The sequence below is a fragment of the Orussus abietinus genome, unplaced genomic scaffold, assembly GCF_000612105.2.
Source record: "Orussus abietinus isolate OABI.00-Male unplaced genomic scaffold, Oabi_2.0 scaffold270, whole genome shotgun sequence".
In the NCBI taxonomy this organism is placed as follows: Eukaryota; Metazoa; Arthropoda; class Insecta; order Hymenoptera; family Orussidae; genus Orussus; species Orussus abietinus.
In genome coordinates this window covers 110,230-129,919 of record NW_019394569.1, presented here as the reverse complement: position 1 = coordinate 129,919, position 19,690 = coordinate 110,230, and the positions used below count along the sequence as shown (strand labels likewise).

The 19,690-nt window shown below is 36.7% G+C and overlaps 2 protein-coding genes across 2 annotated transcripts; both read right to left on the bottom strand.

Annotated features, from left to right (window-relative positions):
* Positions 1 to 223: 223 nt before the first annotated feature.
* LOC105700129 (low-density lipoprotein receptor-related protein 11) lies at positions 224 to 10,341 on the bottom strand. The gene is made up of 8 exons (XM_012425740.1): positions 10,071 to 10,341; positions 8,664 to 8,842; positions 8,360 to 8,472; positions 6,168 to 6,644; positions 4,386 to 4,446; positions 4,135 to 4,312; positions 3,885 to 4,050; positions 224 to 495 (listed from the first exon to the last, which is right to left on the bottom strand). Exons 1-8 carry the CDS (start codon positions 10,242 to 10,244, stop codon positions 224 to 226), a joined length of 1,620 nt encoding a protein of 539 aa, XP_012281163.1. The 5' UTR covers positions 10,245 to 10,341.
* A 1,094-nt stretch (positions 10,342 to 11,435) lies between these two features.
* On the bottom strand, positions 11,436 to 15,816 carry LOC105700135 (protein sly1 homolog). Its single transcript, XM_012425754.2, has 12 exons — positions 15,657 to 15,816; positions 15,238 to 15,397; positions 14,939 to 15,152; positions 14,732 to 14,819; positions 14,420 to 14,651; positions 14,019 to 14,337; positions 13,748 to 13,883; positions 13,469 to 13,650; positions 13,283 to 13,362; positions 12,358 to 12,496; positions 12,059 to 12,262; positions 11,436 to 11,956 (listed from the first exon to the last, which is right to left on the bottom strand). The coding sequence occupies exons 1-12, from the start codon at positions 15,682 to 15,684 to the stop codon at positions 11,846 to 11,848; spliced, it is 1,893 nt and encodes a 630-aa protein (XP_012281177.1). The 5' UTR covers positions 15,685 to 15,816; the 3' UTR covers positions 11,436 to 11,845.
* Positions 15,817 to 19,690: the final 3,874 nt, after the last annotated feature.

The following is a 19,690-nucleotide window of genomic DNA, read 5'->3' as shown; positions in this document are numbered from 1 at the left end:
CAGCTTTCCAAGTCAGGTAAATTCAAGCGTACAGTTTTTACTCTTGCTCAGAATTAAGTGTAAGGAAATGTACACCATACTACACTTAGTGTAGTTACACTTTCAAAGAGAGCAACGATGTCTTACATCGCTTCCGGTAAAGAGAACTTCATAGTTTATACTTTTCACGAAAGTGTAGAAAGTGTATCTGTGAAGAACAATCCTTATAACGTTTGAATTTTATTTAAAGATACATTCCATTAACTAAATAATCAGCGTCGTGTGCATACGGTCCATGACCTCGCCGGCCTCGACGACGAACTACTCGTAACCGACACGCTATTAAGGCAGCCATTATTGCAGTTGCTGTGAGCCCTAGAGCCAAAGATATTATGGCCCCTGTAGGGCGCATGAGTTTATTATCTCCACCTTTTTGCCGAAGGTGCTCGGCTACTATATGAGGCTTTTCGATAACTTTTGGGTAATCCTCCGAAATTTCCGAGTGATTTTCATGCTCTGAAAATAAATGTCACACAATTTGTCAAAGTCACTAAAGAAAATAGTGAGAACGATTTTTTCTCACTGAAATATATACGGTATTCCAGACTTCACGAACAAGAAATACGTGACGTTAATCTGAATTTAATTCTGAAAAAGAATATCCAACGCAACCTTCAATCCGAATTGGAGTTTTGAAATTACAGTAGTTTAAGGTGAAGTGAAACACGTCGAGGAACTCGATCGACGTCGATGAAGAAGATTTTTATAAATGCCTACGTTGCCGACGTTCGTTTTTATATTGACAGTTGTGTCGAATTATATTGGGTATTGTACCAAATGACATACTTCACCTGTCGTTTTTGTACACTAAATATCAAGAAATCGAAGTAAAACTCCAGAAATCTTCTGGATTCATGCTTTCTGTGGCCCTAATTGACTGCAGAGAGACCCCCTGCGCCATCTGTAATTTCCAGATCAATTAAATTTTCACTCCGAGACCTCGTATTCCCATCGATTTAGCATAGAAGCGCATACAACACTTTTTTGCCTTTATCCCGTTCAAATGCGAGTTTATCGATTACCAGAGTGTTTTAAATTGTCGTAAAATTGTCCTGACCCTTTCGTTTCTCATATCAGAGCTTTCGATAATTGTATATTGATCGAAATAAGAGAGCTCGACGCCATTTTGGTTCTGGTCTGGGCTAAGTTAAAAAATTTGTTCCAAAAATCCAAATTTTGAATGCGTCAGGACAATTCTTGGATGATCAGGAGTGACGTGTCAAAGTTTCGGACAGTTTGGTCTAATACCCCTAAAAAAAAAGTGTTGTATTCGATATTCGATCGACTGATTTGAAGGGGGTTTCAACTTCACCTTAAATTTCGTGTATCAAAAGCCTACTAATGCGGGCGCAGCTCACTTTCGGTAATACTTAGAGTGAGAAGGTCCTTTTCTCTGTCAAACCTCCTCGTGACATCTAACTCTATACAGATACTATAGCAAATGGCCTCTCCATAGGTTCGTTCGTTTTGCCTACACTTTCTACACTTTTACGAAAAGTGTACACTTTGGCGTTCGTTTCGACGGAAGTGACGCAACGTCGCTGTTCGTTTTGCGAGTGCATATTCACCGAGTGTACACTTTCTCTACACTTTCTACCCTCGATCCCGAGCGAGAGCAATAAGGGTAGCCCGCGAATTTGGCGGCAAATTTCAAAATTGAAAAGACCAACAAACAGGAAAATACAAAATTTATGCTAACGTCTCAACGTAATATAAATAGAAGTAATTATTAATGCATCTTCTTCATGTATAGAACGATTTAGCGTTTTAGTTTTGTGCATAATATTTGAAACAATTTACAATAATTATGTATTACTACCTAACCGCGGTTGAAATTAACTAAACTATAATTTTTCACTGTGTAGTTAAATTGTTTTTCATTCTCCTGTAATAATATTCTGACTCTTATTGATCCTCAATACCTGAAATTCGTGAAAGGAATTTTCATCTTCTACAATTACAAGGTAATAGAACTAATTGTAGGATTTGAAGAAAACGAAGACAGCTCAAAAAGGATGGCTGGAAGAAGCATTACATTTTCGTATTCACCATCGTCCGATACGGATAACCTCAAAATCGCGTACCGCTCTACTAAATTGGTCATCTTGGACTTTCGTGAGGTTTCTGGCGTTCGGGACATCGACGAAAGTGTATCTACCCTTCTGCACTTTTCATGCAAAGTGTAGTACCCTCGTTACACTCCAGGGTAGAAAGTGCAGTCAACGCAAACAAACCTCATGTCTAAAAGCTCTATGGACCATATTATACATATGTCTATGACTGGAACTGCTCAGCGACTAAACCTGCTTTGTGATTGGTCAACATTAAACTACTGCGGTTTTGAAACTACAATTCGAACTCAAGTTTGCGTTGGATATTCTTTATCAGAATTAAATAGAGATTACCGTCACGTATTTCTTGATCGCGAGGTTTGACAAGGAAACATTCCCAAGTGTCCGCCCTTGATCTTATTGATTTTCACATATGTTGAAGAACACAAAAATCTAAGAGACACGTATTTTTTTATATCTGCAATGGTCTACATTTAAGGGGCGAAACAACCCCCTAAAGTTTGGTGATAATTCAATTTTTATAATAATTTTCGTAGGAGCAGTGGAGGGATTTCGACAAAACTTGGTATAAACGTATTCTGTATAAGGACGGTGAAAACACAATATTGTCCAGCAATGCTACACCCCCCCAAGGGGGTGAACGAATATCGCTAATTCTATTTTCGTAAAAACAGTAAAAATCCAATTTTACCGTTTCACCAAGGAGATTGTATTACTAGTTGGAAATGGGTGATGACTGCGTTATCGGATCTGTTGCGAAACTATTTTAGTCTCAAACTTTATTTTAAATTTATTTATAAATAATTGCATGTTATGAAAACCAACGACATTTTGAGGAATTAGCACGTTCACAAGATTTATGTACAATGAATTGGTCACGATATAACCCAATGTAGTTAATCGAAATATACCCGTATACCACCTACATTCATTGTTTAAAACCGATGTGTAAATGTTTATTGGTAAAAAGCAAAAAACACGTATTTCTTCATTTTTTTGTGAGCAATCATATGGCGTAAGTGGAGCTTAAGTAGGAGTGCTTATTTAATAGTAGATATTACAAAAAAATGTCGCCTGAAGGGTAGTTCACCCCCTTGGGGGGTTGTAGCATTACTGGACAATATTGTGTTTTCACCGTCCTTATACGGAATACGTTTATACCAAGTTTCGTCGAAATCCCTCCATTGCTTCTATGAAAATGATTATACAAATCGAATTTTTGCCAAACTTTGGGGGGTTGTTTCACCCTTTAAATGCGGACCATTGCAGATATAAAAAAACACGTGTCTCTTAGATTTTTGTGTTGTTCAACATGTATGAAAATCAATAAGATCGGGGGCGGACAGTTAGGAATGTTTCCTTGTGAGACATCCTGTATAATAAAACTGGAACGCTTGCCACTTGTCAAGCTTATTCCAAAGAGAGAGAGAAAGAGAGATATAGTACTGGTCACATCCGTATCCTTTGAAAGCAAAATTCGGGAAGCATTTGCGCGAGAAAGAAAAACGGTGGGTGGCTCTTCATCACTGTTCCACTGTCAAAGAAACTATACCTCTGTTCGTTAAGTAATGTGGGTGCATCGTTCGCACCGTTCGATAGAAAAGTTATCATCGTTCAGAATTGAATTACTGCAGTGGTAGTGCAAAATTTGTAACAAAACCGCACTCTGAGTAGTGGAGACAACTTCAAGGTCAGCTTACACCAAACCTCGCTGGCGAGCATTCCAGTTTTACTATATATTTTAGTGCTTTTCATCAATTTGTCGATAAATACCGTGTGGTTCGGTAACCTTGGGATGACTTTCTTTTTGGCGTTCGTTCTTAGTAGCAACTGCTTTATTGCTTAAAGTATCTATCTTGACACTGTCCCCTTTTGAATTTTTAATATTCTTTTTGTCACCTTCATTTCTTGGTAAAGATTCCAGTTCTTTGGCCGGCGGCTAAAAAATATTAATCCACAATGGATGTATTTGTCACTTAATATTGCATGCGTGTATATATTAACACATTTAAAGTGTACTGACTTTACAAGGAGGAGGTGAAGTTGTAGCATCCTTTTCCTGGGCAACTATGCGTTGATTGTGTTGCACTTTAGGTGTAACTGAAGGTACAGACTGAAGCTGACCTTCTTGCCATGTTTCGTGGTTCGGTGGTGAGTAAAATGGATGATACTGACGACCCGAATCTATATATCCGTTGACTCTGTAATACAATATTTACGCACTCTCTGTATTCTGTTAATCTTTTAATTGAATGACTCCGTTAATTCACATACCCTTCCGGTAAAGGCTTGCCTACGATACTTGCACCCTTATGACTGAATATACTTGGTTGTTCTTCTGAAACACAACTACTAGTTATATTTGCAGAAAAGAAAAAGCTTACTTGTATTCCACTCTCTTCAACAGTATTGTACAATTCGTGAGTTTACTGAACACTTAAGATGAAGTGACACCCCCCTCAAACCAGTCGATTCGAATACAACGCTTTTTTAAGGGTATTGGACCAAACTGTCCGAAACTTTGACACGTGACTCGTGGTCATCAAAGAATTGTCCTGACACATTCAAAGTTTGGAGTTTTTCAAAAAAAATGTTTTCACTCAACCTAGACCAGAACCAAAAGGGCGTCGAGCTCACATATTTCGATCGATATGCAATTATTGAAGGCTCTGATATGAGAAACGAAAGGGTCAGGAAAATGTTACGACAATTTAGAACACTCTGGTAATCGATAAACTCGCCTTTGAACGGGATGAAAGTAAAACATGTGTTTTATGCGCTTCTATGTTAAAAACGATGGGAATACGAGGTCTCGGAGTAAAAAATTTAATTGACCTGGAAATCACAGATGGCGCAGGGGGTCCCTCTGCAGGCAATTAGGGCCCCAAAAAGCATGAATCCAGAGAATTACTGGAGTTTTACTGCGATTTATTTATAATTATTGTATGAAAACGACATATGGAGTATGCCATTTAGTACAATATATGTTGGAATTATAAACCTGAAGATTGAGGTTTATAAATGAAACAAAAACCAATTTATGTTTAATATGTATAGAGAAAGAGAGAGAGTCTGGCCCATGTTTAGTGGAGGGTTTTCAGAAACGATAAGAACCGTTGTTTGGATTAAGAGGCGACGCAGAGTCGCACCTCCACAAAGAGGGTCCAGAGAAAGAATTTAGTCATCACTGGTGCTGACCAAGATCAGCAGTTGCCCTTTGTAGTTAGTTCGCTAGAGTGATTGAAGAAGTAAAGATGGGTCCTCTGAGCGTTATAGAAAGAATAAAGTCTTTGTTAAATTAAATACAATAAAAGTGTATTATTCTCAAATCCCATTTCCAATAATATACAATATACAAATTTATCGTCGTCGAGAAAAAAGGTTTTTCTAAATACCTACGTTCCCGACGTTCGTTTTTATATTGACAGCTGTGTCGAATTATATCGAGTATTGTATTAAATACTCCATCTGTCCTTTTCGTACAATAATTATTAGGAAATCGAAGTAAAACTCCAGAAATCCCCTGGACCCATGGTTTCTGAGGCCCCAATTGACTGCAGAGGGACACCTTCCGCTATCTGTGATTTCCATGTTAACTAAATTTTCACTACGAGACCTCGTATTACCATCGTTTTAGTATAGTAGCGCATAAGACACTTTTTTGCCTGTATCCACTTGAAATGCGAGTTTCTAGATTATCAGAGTGTTCTAAATTGTCGTACAACTGTCCTGACACTTTCGTTTCTCATATTAGAGCATTCAATAATTGTATATCGATTGAAATGTGAGAGCTCGACGCCATTTTGGTTCTGGTCTGAGCTACGTTAAAAAAATGGTTTTCAAAAATCCAAATTTTGAAAGTGTCAGGATAATTCCTGGTGCTCACTAAGCGTGCGTCAAAGTTTCGGACAGTTGTATCCAACAGCCTTAAAAAAAAGATCATATTCGGATCGATCTGACTTGAGGAGGACTTCATTTCACCTTAACAAGATCTTGGTATTACACCGGTTTAACAAGAATATTGATAAATTGAGAATATTAAATTGGTTTACTTACGCTCGTATGGGGGTAGACCATTAGGCCCTCGATATGAACCGATCGGATTCCCGTAGACTTCTTTGTTTTGATCATATAATGGCTGAAACTCCCATGGATATCCTTGAGAACCGAAACTAACGGGCTGCTGAGGAATCGCGACTTGTTGAACCGGATATTGTAGGTTTTGCTGTGAGATTGATGGCCGATTGGGAGCTGACGCCTGCCACGATTCTTGATCCCTTTCTTGACCGCGGATGTTCACAGGGGCATAAGGCTTACGATGCATTACTTGTTGATGTTTTGGTACATCAGAAGGTACTAAAATATACGGTTGATGGACTGGTGAGGCAGGAGGGACCGTCGGTTTCTCGGTAGGACATCCAAGATCTGCAGCTTCGTCCGAACCATCCGGACATTGCGGAATGCCGTCGCAAGCATTGTATATTGCGATACAATCTCCGGAAGTGCGACATTCGTATTGATTACGGCTACATTCTGGAAGTGATAAAATTATGGTAAAATATCGCAAAAAGTAAGAAAATATTTGTTCTCGCATGTCATTTAATTATTATTCCTTAATGCTTCTTTAGGTAAGCATTGTTTAGGTTTAACGACCAAATAATATAAAATAAATACTAATAATGTGAAAGCTTAATGGATAGTAAATCAGTGTTCATTTGGAGTATCTAGATCTAATCGGCGCTGTGGTGGGGTACGAAAGATACACGCAGAAAAATAATATTGTAATCATTACATATGCTTGCGGGTCAAAGTATTGGTGTCACCTTAAAACAGTTATTGTAGATGTAATTACAATTTTTTGTTCTTTTAACTATTGCGGCTGGAGCACTAACTGCAGAATTCTTGTAAATAAATTGTAGTTATATTTGCATCTGACAGCGTTACATATATAGCATTGGAAAGTAAAAATTACACGTATAAAGGTACGGGTAAAAATGACCATCGCAGTTGTAAATTTTAAAAACAAGAACTCCGTTGAAAACCGTATAATATACCGTAGCACTAGTAATTTTTACAGGCGTGAACTTTTATTGTTCCTATTTGTGCGTTTAAGACGCAGCGCGAGAAGCATTCAGGTCGTGTCATGCATTAGTTGTGCAGTCCTGCGAACTGTTAGATTCATTGTGATTTCGGTAGCCGCATCATTCGGTCCTCTTCGAAATTCGGTTTTCGATCTAATTTAAGATCGAGTTTAACTTTTTCAATTCATTGTAACAGTTTGATTAAGGGACTACATGGATGACTTTGTAAAAAATGAACTTCAGGAGTAGAGGTTAGAAAACCTACAACAATCGTTCCAAGGTAAGCTTTACATAAAACAAATATTTACCGTTTTCGATGTATTATATCTGTAGTGATTTCCCGAGTTCCCGACAGGAAAGGATACCGTTTACAATGATACTTTTTACATGCAGCAACGGCAACATATATGTACGTTTGTCAACGGTAGTTTTTACATGAGCTGACTGTAATGTACACACGTCGCTATTGTATTTTCTAGCTACCCCAACGGTAATAAATGCGTTGCCGCATATTACTTTCTACATGTATCAACAGTAAAGGGTACACTAGCAAACGTTATCACATACACACGTTATGGTAACTATTGCTTCAGTTGGCGAGTTTATGCGGTCACGATTGTAAATATAACTGTCGTATCGTTGTAACTGTAATCATTCTTTGTAATAATGTGTACTACAATGAAATTGTACATTTGACATTTTTAGCAGAGTAATCATTACTTTGTAGAACTGCTGTCCTTATATTTCCCAGCGATTGCTGTTATATCTATCCCAATTGTAGTAATTATAACAATTTTTTTTTCTCCGTGTAAGCCCTTTCTAGGGGAAACCCGGGAAAAATCCCTACTACAATGAAAGTGTACATTTGCCATTTTTAGCAGAGTAATCATTACTTCGTAGAACTGCTGTCCTTATATTTCCCAGCGATTGCTGTTATATCTATCCCAATTGTAGTAATTATAACAATTTTTTTTTCTCCGTGTAAGCCCTTTCTAGGGGAAACCCGGGAAAAATCCCTACTACAATGAAAGTGTACATTTGCCATTTTTAGCAGAGTAATCATTATTTCGTAGAACTGCTGTCCTTATATTTTCCAGCGATTGCTGTTATACCTATCCCAATTGTAGTAATTATAACAACATTTTTCGCTCCGTGGCAGATACTTACTTGATTTTGTGGGTAGAGGGGTAGTAAGTGTAGGTGCCTTCGGGGTTTGCGTCATCATCGTCGCAGGGAGCTCTGAAAATGAATATTCTACTGGAGCAGAATCCGCAAGTTTTCTGTGAAAAGATGTTTTCATTAGCAGTATACGTGACTTTCTGGAAGAGTTAAGAGTACATGAAAACGTGGAAGAGAATCGCAATTTGGAATTTATACAGTGACCCATTAAAGAAAATCAAGTACTTTTTTGGTATATGCATTCAGAATGTTACAAGACAAATCGGGTTTTGAAAAGAAAGAAGTGATTTACCTGAGGGATTCAAGCTCGTGTTCTTGCCGGGTCCTTTGTATCTGTTCTTCGAGCCGCGCGGTATTTAATGCGTTCAAATTAACAGTCAGGAGAGCACTGCTGTAGTTATCATGGTTTGTAAATTTGCATTTAAAATCGTCCGGCGGCCCACAATGGAACAAATAGCAGCTTCCAGGCCTCTAGGGAAAATATTAAAGGGCGAATATTAAGAATGGATTAATTTCTGTATATGATTTATACAACCCAGAAAGCATAAAATATTCATAGAATATAGAAAAGAAGTTGGAAAATATTCCTCGTGTATATTCGACATTGGAATGATATTTTAAGTAGAAATATGATAATGTTTCCCAGATATAGTTTAAATATTTCATGTTTTATATATATACAATATTGGTTTAGCAATGTCATTTGAAATATGGAATACTATTCTACAAATGCTACAAGTGTTAGAAAAGGTTTGTAACATAACATTGAAATACTAAAGTTAACAATTATTTTATACATTTTCACATACACCCATATTTAAAAAAAATCAAAACATGCTAAATATTTCGTGCGATAATAATAATATACTATTACTTTATTTTGAATACACATACGTGCGCCAATACTTTAAATTTATATTCCCTGGGTAAGTGCTTTATTTTTTGTAAAAGTAGGTGCTTATGTTTCAATGTTTCAATATTTTATCTCACCAAATGTTAACCCTAATTTAAAAATATAATACCGAAACATGAACCTTTTGTATTTTTATTTGCGTGGCAAAAAATATCATTCAGATATGTATATGACATGCTACTTCTTATGTGTAAGAAGTATTAATTCCATGTTCATACAATATTTCGTTAAATATATTTCGAATATAAAAGACTGAGCAAAACTACATTCGCCCTATGTTCAAAAAACGTACATAGGACATAAATCCATATCCTATTAATATTGAAATATTTTCAAAGAATATTCTACGAACCTCTGTGCTATATATTTGTTCTGTCTGTGAAGTAACCCGTTTGAATTGCCATTTAACTGAAGACAAAGCGAAGCACGTGTAAAACTAAAGCCAAACCTCAAAAAAACATCCATAAGATCCATTTTACGTAAAAGTTCCCGATTTCGTTGAATTATCATTTAATAAAAAAAAAATAGGAATTTACCTTCAAACGCGTAAATTCATTTCGGAAATTACCGTAGATCTTTCATTAATAACACAGGAAGAAAGTAACTACGTCTCGTCACATTGACACTAATTATCTAAAAGGAAAAAGAAACAAATGCAGCATTCGATATTGTGTACAAGAAACGATATAGTAAATTCTCCCACGAGGGTTCGTTTCCCTAAATCTAGTGCATTATCGATGACCTTAGAAGCTGATGCCACGAAGCGTAGAAGAATCTTTAGCACACCTTTTCCTCAAATATGAAAACGTCGCAGTGGTCGGTCTCACAGCAGAACCTCAGGCAATCGTCTCTCGATTTGACATCCTGCTCGTTGAGATACTTAGCTCCCAGCTCGCGCGAATCCTCAGTCTTGATGATCTTGTCCTTGTGGATGTCGAAATTCTCGATGCAGAGCTGCATGCTACTTCCGAGACGTCTCTCATTTTTCCTCGAGAGGATCTCGCATCTTACACAGTAGAAAATCGTAAGAAAATTCAAAAGGAAACGTAAAACTCGGCAAATCATGGCTGTTTGTGGACCTGATGGAACTGGCGCATGCCCGAACCCTGTCACGCTTTCGAATCGATAATTTCGCTTCCGCGTGCTCCAAGTCGTCCAAAGCCTTCGTGGAAAAGCGCTGAAACTAATAGTCTCTAGTATATCTCGTGTGGCTTCTTTCGCGCGTTTAATGTTGCTTTTCGAGCCCCAAGGATCTATATGAGCGTTTCTTCTTAAGTCAGGGAAAGGCATTTTACTGGTACGCCTTGATAGATATTAATTAAGGTCACACTGAAAAATTCTACAGATTGCGAAAGATTCATTTTTCCTCATAGCAGATCGAATATGACTAGGATTATTGATTACGATGCTTTGAGGTAAAATGAAACACGTCGAGGAACTTGATCGACGTCGATAAAGAAGATTTTTCTAAATGCCTACGTTGCCAACGTTCGTTTTTATATCGACAGCTGGGTCGAATTATATTGGGTATTGTACCAAATGGCATACTCCACCTGTCGTTTTTGTACAATAATTATAAAGAAAGCGAAGTAAAACTCCAGAAATCCTCTGGATTCATGCTTTCTGGGGCCCTAATTGATTGCATAGAGACACCCTGCGCCATCTGTGAGTTCCAGGTCAATTAAATTTTCCCTCCGAGACCTCGTATTCCCATCGTTTTAGCATAGAAGCGCATACAACACTTTTTTGCCATTATCCCGTTCAAATGCGAGTTTATCGATTACCAGAGTGTTTTAAATTGTCGTAAAATTGTCCTGACCCTTTCGTTTCTCATATCAGAGCCTTCGATAATTGTATATTGATCGAAATATGATAGCTCGACATTTTGGTTTTGGTCTGGGCTAAGTTAAAAATTTTTTTCTAAAAATCCTAATTTTGAATACGTCAGGACAATTCTTAGATGATCAGGAGTGACGTGCCAAAGTTTCGGACAGTTTGGTCTAAGACCCTTAAAAAAAAGTGTTGTATTCGAATCGACCGATTTGAAGGGGGTTTCACTTCATCTTAACGGGACGAGAGCGCAAGTGAATGATTATAAAAAGATTTTATTTCCTTCGGGTCATTGTAAGTTAGTGTTCTTAAAGAGCGTAATGCGCATGCTATGATAGGTTTATTTTTCTGTAAGCAAAAGTTTTTCAATTCAGCTCCCGAGACGTCTATAACGAATCTTTCATACGATGATAAAACCGTTCGAGACTAACTACTGTTACATCGTATCTTTTCTTAGCGAACTTATGTATTTTCGAATTGTTCTGATGAATACTTTTAAATATGACTTGTGATGTTAAACTAGTTATAAAACATCTCTAATAAAGGATCCAAAGAAGTTGATGGTAGGAAACTAATTTACCGAAGATGTGTTATAAAATGCAATAATTGCTTAGTCAATTGTAGATAGGAATTGTTGACAAAAAATACAAATAAGCGTACATAAGAATGACAGTACTTTTGTACAAAATAATATATTTCACTACTGTATTGGGAATATTTTTGGAAATCCATCAGTGGGCCTCCTGGCCTAGAAGAGATAGCTGTTTAAGGAATTGTCTCGCATTAATTAGGGTTGAACAACCATATACGATTCGTTTATTATTGCCGCTTCCGTTCTTTTGCTGGAAAAATAAAAACCAATAGGACAGTTAGAAGTTAATTTTTGTACACGTGTCTGGACATAATTTATGTCATTGCTGTGTAACGTATAGAAAATAGCTCACTTTTACATAATCCACTAGGTTCTGGTACTCTATGTAATTGCCACCGCCAACGAGGAATACGATAACTTCCTGGAATGTCGTTTTAGTTTTTGGAACCTGTTCCACGGGTTTGAGTTGTTTCGGATCTAAGTAATGATAATCTTCCGTCTGTGGTGATTGCTTCATTTCTATTAATTCGTCGACGATTTTTGTAACAGGAAGATTCTGTTGATAATTCATTGACGATTTATTTGAATTGAAACATAACTTTATATCTGGGCCTCATACGTTTTTAAATTTCTATATCTTGTTTTACTCACATGTCTTTTGACAACAAGATTCTTTACTCCCTCCATTACAAAAGAAGATCCTTGGGTCATGAGCTTGGAGAACATACTAACAGTTTTTGTACCTCCACCTTCGTAGTTACTTTGAATTCCAGCTATTCTTGTGTAGCTTCTATTCAAAGCATAAGAGTTGTATTATTTATAACTTTAGTCACGGCTTAGAATTAATTGAATATAATAAAGGTACCTTTACTTAAGGTGAAGTGAAACACATAGAAGAACTTGATCGACGCCGGTAAAGCAGGTTTTTTTAAATGCCTACGTTGCCGACGTTCGTTTTTATATTGACAGCTGTGTTCAGTTATATTGGGTATTGAACTAAATAACATACTCCACCTGTGGTTTTCAAACAATAATTATAAAGAAATCGAAGTAAAACTGCACAAAATCCCCTGGATTCACGCTTTCTGGGGCCCTAATTGACTGCAGAGGAACCCCCTGCGCCATCTGTGATTTCCAGGTCAATTAAATTTTTACTCCAAGACAGTCTCCCATTATATATTCCCATCGTTTTAACTTAGAAGCGCATAAGACACTCTTTTTTGCCTTTATTCCGTTTAAATGCGAGTTTCTCGATTACCAGAGTGTTCTAAATTGTCGTACAAATGTCCTGACGCTTTCGTTTCTCGTATTAGAGCCTTCAATAATTGGATATCGATCGAAATATGAGAGTTCGACTCCATTTTGGCTCTGGTCTAGGCTAAGTTAAACAAATTTTTTTCGAAAATTCAAATTTTGTAAGTGTCAGGACAATCCTGAGATGCTTACGAGTCATGTGCCGAAGTTTCAACAGTTCCGTCCAATACCCTTCAAAAATAGTGTCTTATTCGATTCGACTGGTTTGAGGGGTATTTCACTTCACCTTAAACGTTTAAGAAAGATATAGGCATATGCTCACCTCCATCTCTTGATGTATATTAACGGATTTAAATCGCACCCAGCATTAGCTAGAGCAGCTTCATGCTTACTGTATTCAGACTGGTGATGAAATAATACATTAATACTGATTAACAATGTGAATGGATGTACATTCACAAATATGATAAATCACTGATTTTCTCATTGTACTTTTGAGGGAACTTACGTCCGATATATTCGAGCACAGGTAATAGATGATGAAAAGACGTAATTTGTCATCAGGAGTGCCACTATCCGGATCATTTATTATATCTAATATACTTCTGTCCAATGACTGTTTGCTAATAATTTTCTCTTCTATTTCAAAGAACGTATCAAGTCGTCTTGATTTGATAGAATTAAGAATGCCTGTAATGAGAAATTTGAATAATACTCAAATTAGAATAAACCGGTGCAAATAAAGAGAATCAAAGATAATTAAACATAAAGAAAGACTATGTCATACCTGTTGCTATCGTGGTATGCATGTCAATTAAACGTTTCATCTGCAGCAGTTGTGGCAAAGAATTTATAGCACTTGTAAGGCGGGCTGTATTGTTTGATACCATCGAAAATGCCGCATCACTGTCACTGTCAATACCCTATAATGCAATCGATACATTTCACCAGTACAGAATCAACATTCTACGATACTAAAATTTGTTACTTTTGATCTTGAAAATTATAGTCAAAGGCTACGTAAGTAATTATTTCAATCTTTTTAGTAACATGATTACCATAGTTGATTTAAGTTTCTTCACTTCTTCTTCGTATGTACGATATTGTTCCAATTCTTCTTGGATTGCTTCCGCCACCAAAGGAAAAGGGCTTCCTTTATGCTGAGACCAAAAGCGATCTCTGTTGTCCAATTCACAGGCACGTGTTTTTGAACGTGCTCCACCGGCAGGTGATCTTCTAACACTTTCTTCTACTACTAACCTGTTCAATGTTAACTCCAACACGTCATGAGCTAGTGCTTGATAAGTCCATGTATGATGCAACGGCGTTGCCATATCCACATTTCGATCCAATATTATCAATAAAGGTCTCTGAAAACTAAAAACAATCGCATAATTTTAAGTAATCCAATTTTAATAGCTTATGTGTGCCTATAGAATATTCTTGTGTAACTAGTTACCTGAAATGACCAGATCCCGATATTTCTCCTTGAAATAAATTATTTCTGGCATCCCAGACATTCTCTCTTAATTTCTTATCTAGTTTCTTTGCTACCATTTCCGCAGCATTTCCTTTAGGGCATCGAATGATCGGCACTGAACCAAATGTAACGAATACTGAGAAAAGACTGTCAACAATAATATCCATTATAGATTCCATTTCGGTATCTCTTATTTCCCCTCGATTAATCGCTGTGTAAATCATATCATAAATCCATAACAAAATATTTATCATGTTGATTAATTACATATGAATAAATTATTGTACTAACCATGATATGAAATAACGTCACTATTCTGATGTCTAAGAATAAATAAATCATCTTCAAGTGTAATGAAGTTAAGATACTGATCAAAAACCTATAATTAAGGAAAAGAGCCTGTTAGAATAACTATTCTGATACTGATTATATCATTTAATCTATTAGGATTGATGAATTGTTGCTATTGTAAGTTTATTTAAAAAGTAGTAAGATTACCTTATGAATATTGGTAACCGCACCTGCAAGTAATGCAGAGGCTGCCAAATCTTCCATTTTTTGCCTAGTAATAGGCGATATAAAATTTAAGTGATATATATCATAAAGTCCATTTTGAAGATCTTGACCTATACGAATTAAATTTTCTTCCGAAGGTGCACAGAAATATATCGCTGGTACTTCAGGTATAGAATCTCTATCAGAATGTAATTGCCTGAATAGCAAATATATATTGTTTATCACGCTTGCAAAATTGAAGCCAAAACATGTAAATAATTTGTGGTCAATTTAAAACATACATATGAAGTGTGATACCCAAATCCCGTAACTCTTTCACAGAAATAAGTGGCGATATGATATCTTGGCCCATCCGATCATAAATTAATATTTTCCATGAAGGTACCGCTGCGTCAACTTTTGCAATTGTTTCATTTAAATTCAACATCTGCTTCAGAGCATCTGAAAATGCCAAATGGAGATATTCATCATGATGCGAAAGTAAAATTAGTTAGAGGATATACGTTATTACAAACTGCAATACGTCATGAGTCGGCAGTTTCTAAAAGCACTTAGCATGTCTTAAATATAGAAATTGCTACGATTAAATTTTCAATTATTTATTACATTTAGTGGAAATGCATGGAAAAATACATAATTTTGCAAACATATGTGTCATAACAAACCGGTTGGTTATCATTGTTTATTATATAAAACGTACTTATTTGTTTGTCGCGTAAACTGAGCATATTTATAAAGATGTTTCACTGTACAAAGTGGCCAATTAAATTCTGCGTTTGCCTTCTGTTGCTTTAAAACTCGAGTACAACCCATGGACGTAAAAATATACGCAAGGAGATGCAAGAAACTCAAAGAGCGGGGTGACACTGCCATGTATTGGGGTGTACGCTTATGCACTACCGCCATCTTCGGTTGGAGTAAACCTTTAACGCGAACTAAATTATTTGGCGGGCTATTCAAATTTATTTATTAAACGAAGGGATATTTTCGGGATTTAAAAAGTACTTGTAATATTTAAAATAGACGTTGCTTAAACTGATACACACACAAATGTAAGAAAACAGTATATTAAACATAAAAGAAGTAACAAAAGTGTCAGTGGCGCAACGCCTGTTTTAAATCATTATAAGAACTGAAATAATTACATTAAACATTAGTTAAAAAGTAAACTATTTATCAAGATAAAAATATTAATTATTATGAATGTATAAATATTTTTCGTTATACAAATTCTATACAAATTTAATTTTTGTTATAATTAGTTTCATGGATTAAATGCGATCTATAGAATAATTATTACACTTATTATAGTAAGAAACTACAAACTCTTCTTGATTTACACTTTTACTCACAAACTCACTCACTAGTTGACTACAGAGGGACCCCCTGCGCAATCTGTGATTTCCAAGTTAATTAAACTTTCACTCCGAGACCTTGCATTCCCATCGTTTTAGCACAAAAGCGCATAAAACACTTTTTTTTTGCCTTTATCTCGTTCAAATACGAGTTCATCGATTATCAGAGTGTTCTAAATTGTCGTAAAGTTGTCTTGACACTTTCGTTTTTCATATCAGAGCCTTTAATAATTGTGTATGGATCGATATATGAGAGCTCGACGCCATTTTGGCTCTGGTCTGGGCTGTTAAAAAATTTGTTGCAAAAATCCAAATTTTGAATGTGTCAGGACAATTCTTAGATGATCAGGAGTGATGTATCAAAGTTTCGGACAGTTTGGTCTAAGACCCTTAAAAAAAAGTGTTGTATTCGAATCGACTGATTTGAAGGGGGTTTCACTTCACCTTAACAACCGTTGCCGACTCTAGGCGGAACGTCCAACTGGCGTGTGCGTGCGTCGAGTGTCACACACGTTTCGGCGCTTAATCCAGAGGCGTCTAGCCGTTGTGTGAGTCCTATACGTGTAAAATACGCACACAGCTTCAACCCGTTGCTAAACACCGCTCATTGTACGTCGCGTCTCCCTTATCCGAGCGAGAAAGTACGTTTTGGTTACCTCGCACTGAATTCGATGCTAGTGCCATCTAGCGGTGGAAGTCATCGTTCCCACTCTGGCGGTGAACGCCGTTAATTGCAAAATTAAAAGGATTTTATGTCATTTACATCGGTAGGTAATATAGGTTTAGTCCTGTAGGATTGGAGTTCCCTCACTTTCCGCAAGTAGCGCTCGCATCGTTAGATCGGCGAAAATCTGAGGTCTTGGGTAGAGTTCTAAATCCAGTAAGTTACGTCAGAAACGATGAGAAATTCCCGGTAATTTATCGGTAATTTATCCAAAGCCTTTTTTATCGAGAAATTATGAGAATTTGCATTTTTCAACAGAGCGAACGAGATGTTTCGATTAGCTATAGAGAAACATCGTAGAGGGGAATTTCCGTTGTACGTTGTCCGTAGCCAATCAAAACCTCTCATTCGCTTCGTCGCAGAATGAAATATCAGTTCGTTTGATCAAATCTCATTGAATTTTCCGTGAAGTTGTACATACGTGAATATTTTTAGCTGAAGGTAAATACGACCCTATAATCAATATTTTCTAATAGTAATTATTACTCTTCAGCTTGAACTTTAAAGTTGATTGAAAAAAAAAAGTTATTTAAACGAAGAAACCTAAAGTATAAATAACAAAATTAACGTTCTCTTAAATTCTCAATGTTCCCGGTAACTTACGGTATGTTTCACAGTTACCTTCTCCAATATAATGTTACCGAGAATTTTCGAACTCTAGTCTTGGGTCCCGATGCTGGGGCCACGTTCTGTGGAACCGACCATAGGCGTTATAACTCCGCGACAAAGATTACCTCCATGTTCTGTTTACCAAAATGATTACGTACTCTGTAGTACCGCTCTCAAGTAGGTATATCTTCTAGTGCCATTTCCATCCCCGCATTCATTTTTCGAAAATCGACGGCTTACACCGAATACGGTTGGGAATCCTTCGGAAACACTTATCGATCATCCACGAAAACGCGACTGTCTAACGTGAAACGCCATTATCTTACTAGAAGTTTCAAAGGGGATTACAAAAACGTAGACGGTATACTTTTCAGGGAATTGCGCACTGCATTCTTACGATTTTTCTTTCTAGCACAAAATGTAAAACTTAAGTTCGAGAAAAAAGGTTATTATAAAAATGTATCACTTTTGGCATATTGTTTGAAAACGAATTATCACGCCCTCGCAATTGACCTTTTTGCTCGACATGGCGGTTTAATAGAGCCGGCCTTTCTCAGCCGTGCTGCTAGTTAAGAAATACCGGGCGCCGCAAAGGATGCAAGTAAATGGAGCAGTATACGCATCACTGATTATGTAGAATTCTCCTATCTTTTGATTTCTAACAATTAACGTGACGTTGTAAAATGGATCATGTTCGTTTGTAAAATGTTACGGCGTTATTTGATAAGAAAAAAATTAATTTAATATACCGATTCGTTTACCGTTTTTATTTTTTATTTGGAGCAATCCTTTATTGTAACCTATTAATTACGGTTTTAATTCGGGTCCGGCTAAATCGATCTGCTCACGTTTGCCAGGCGTGAACAGACTCCAAAAGGAGAACCTGCACGCGAAAATATCCTATTTAAGGTGAAGTGAAACCCTCTTCGAATCAGTCAGTTCGAATACAACACTTTATTTTTAAGGGTATTGAGCCAAACTGACCTAAACTTTGACACATGACTCGTGATCATTTAAGAATTGTCCTGACACATTCAAAATTTGGATTTTTGTAACAAATTTTTTAACTTAGTTCAGACCAGAGCCAAAATGGCATCGAGCTCTCATATTTCGATCCATACACAATTATTAAAGGCTCTGATATGAAAAACGAAAGTGTCAAGACAACTTTACGACAATTTAGAACACTCTGATAATCGATGAACTCGCATTTGAACGAGATAAAGGCAAAAAAAGTGTTTTATGCGCTTTTGTGCTAAAACGATGGGAATGCAAGGTCTCGGAGTGAAAGTTTAATTAACTTGGAAATCACATATTGCGCAGGGGGTCCCTCTGCAGTCAATTAGGGCCCCAGGAAGCATGAATCCAGAGGATTGCTGGAGTTTTACTTCGATTTCTTTACAATTATTGTTCGAAAACGACAGGTGGAGTATGCCATTCGGTACAATCCCCAATATAATTCGACCCAGCTGTCAATATAAAAACGAAGGTCGGGAACGTAGGCATTTAGAAAAATTTTCTCTATCGACATCGATTAAGTTCCTCGACGTGTTTCACTTCGCATTAAGCCTGGACTGAATATTTTAATTTGGAACCAGTTAACACTGCTACGCAAGCAAAAATTGAAGATTAACCGAATTTAAAATTGCTTTTAACTTTTTTTTTTACAACTGCTATTTGATACTGATTATTGGTAACAATACATCGATTTTTTTGTAAGAAATGGATTTGAACACTTCCAGTGGTAGTCTGGCGCTGATTTATTTCGAGCATACGAATTTACCTCCTTTTTTACTTAGATACATGTACAACTTTGTAAAATACAATTTTCAAGCAGATTGTTTTTAATTACGACACACGCAACTTTGATTCATAATCTGTCCAAAACTGTCTATACTTAAATGTTGATATTTCGCCTAGTGGGTAACGCGTGTTTTGTAAAGCAAACATTTAGTTGCATCTGAACGTCACAGATAGCGCCGTTAGTCCATTCTAGTATAAAAAATCATGAATCTGTGGGATTTCGACAGTTTTACTTCGATCTCT

Bases quoted from the DNA above. Each gene is read 5' to 3' on its own strand.
- LOC105700129 (XM_012425740.1), bottom strand. From the start codon at position 10,244: ATGCAGCTCTGCATCGAGAATTTCGACATCCACAAGGACAAGATCATC. The intron at 4,313-4,385 runs GTATGTGAATTA...ATTGTATTACAG, and splicing joins GGCAAGCCTTTACCGGAAGG to AGTCAACGGATATATAGATT. The intron at 4,051-4,134 runs GTCAGTACACTT...AATATTTTTTAG, and splicing joins CTTCACCTCCTCCTTGTAAA to CCGCCGGCCAAAGAACTGGA.
- LOC105700135 (XM_012425754.2), bottom strand. From the start codon at position 15,684: ATGCTCAGTTTACGCGACAAACAAATAA. The intron at 13,363-13,468 runs GTAAGTTCCCTC...TTTCATCACCAG, and splicing joins TGTGCTCGAATATATCGGAC to TCTGAATACAGTAAGCATGA. The intron at 12,497-13,282 runs GTGAGCATATGC...TGCTTTGAATAG, and splicing joins ATATACATCAAGAGATGGAG to AAGCTACACAAGAATAGCTG.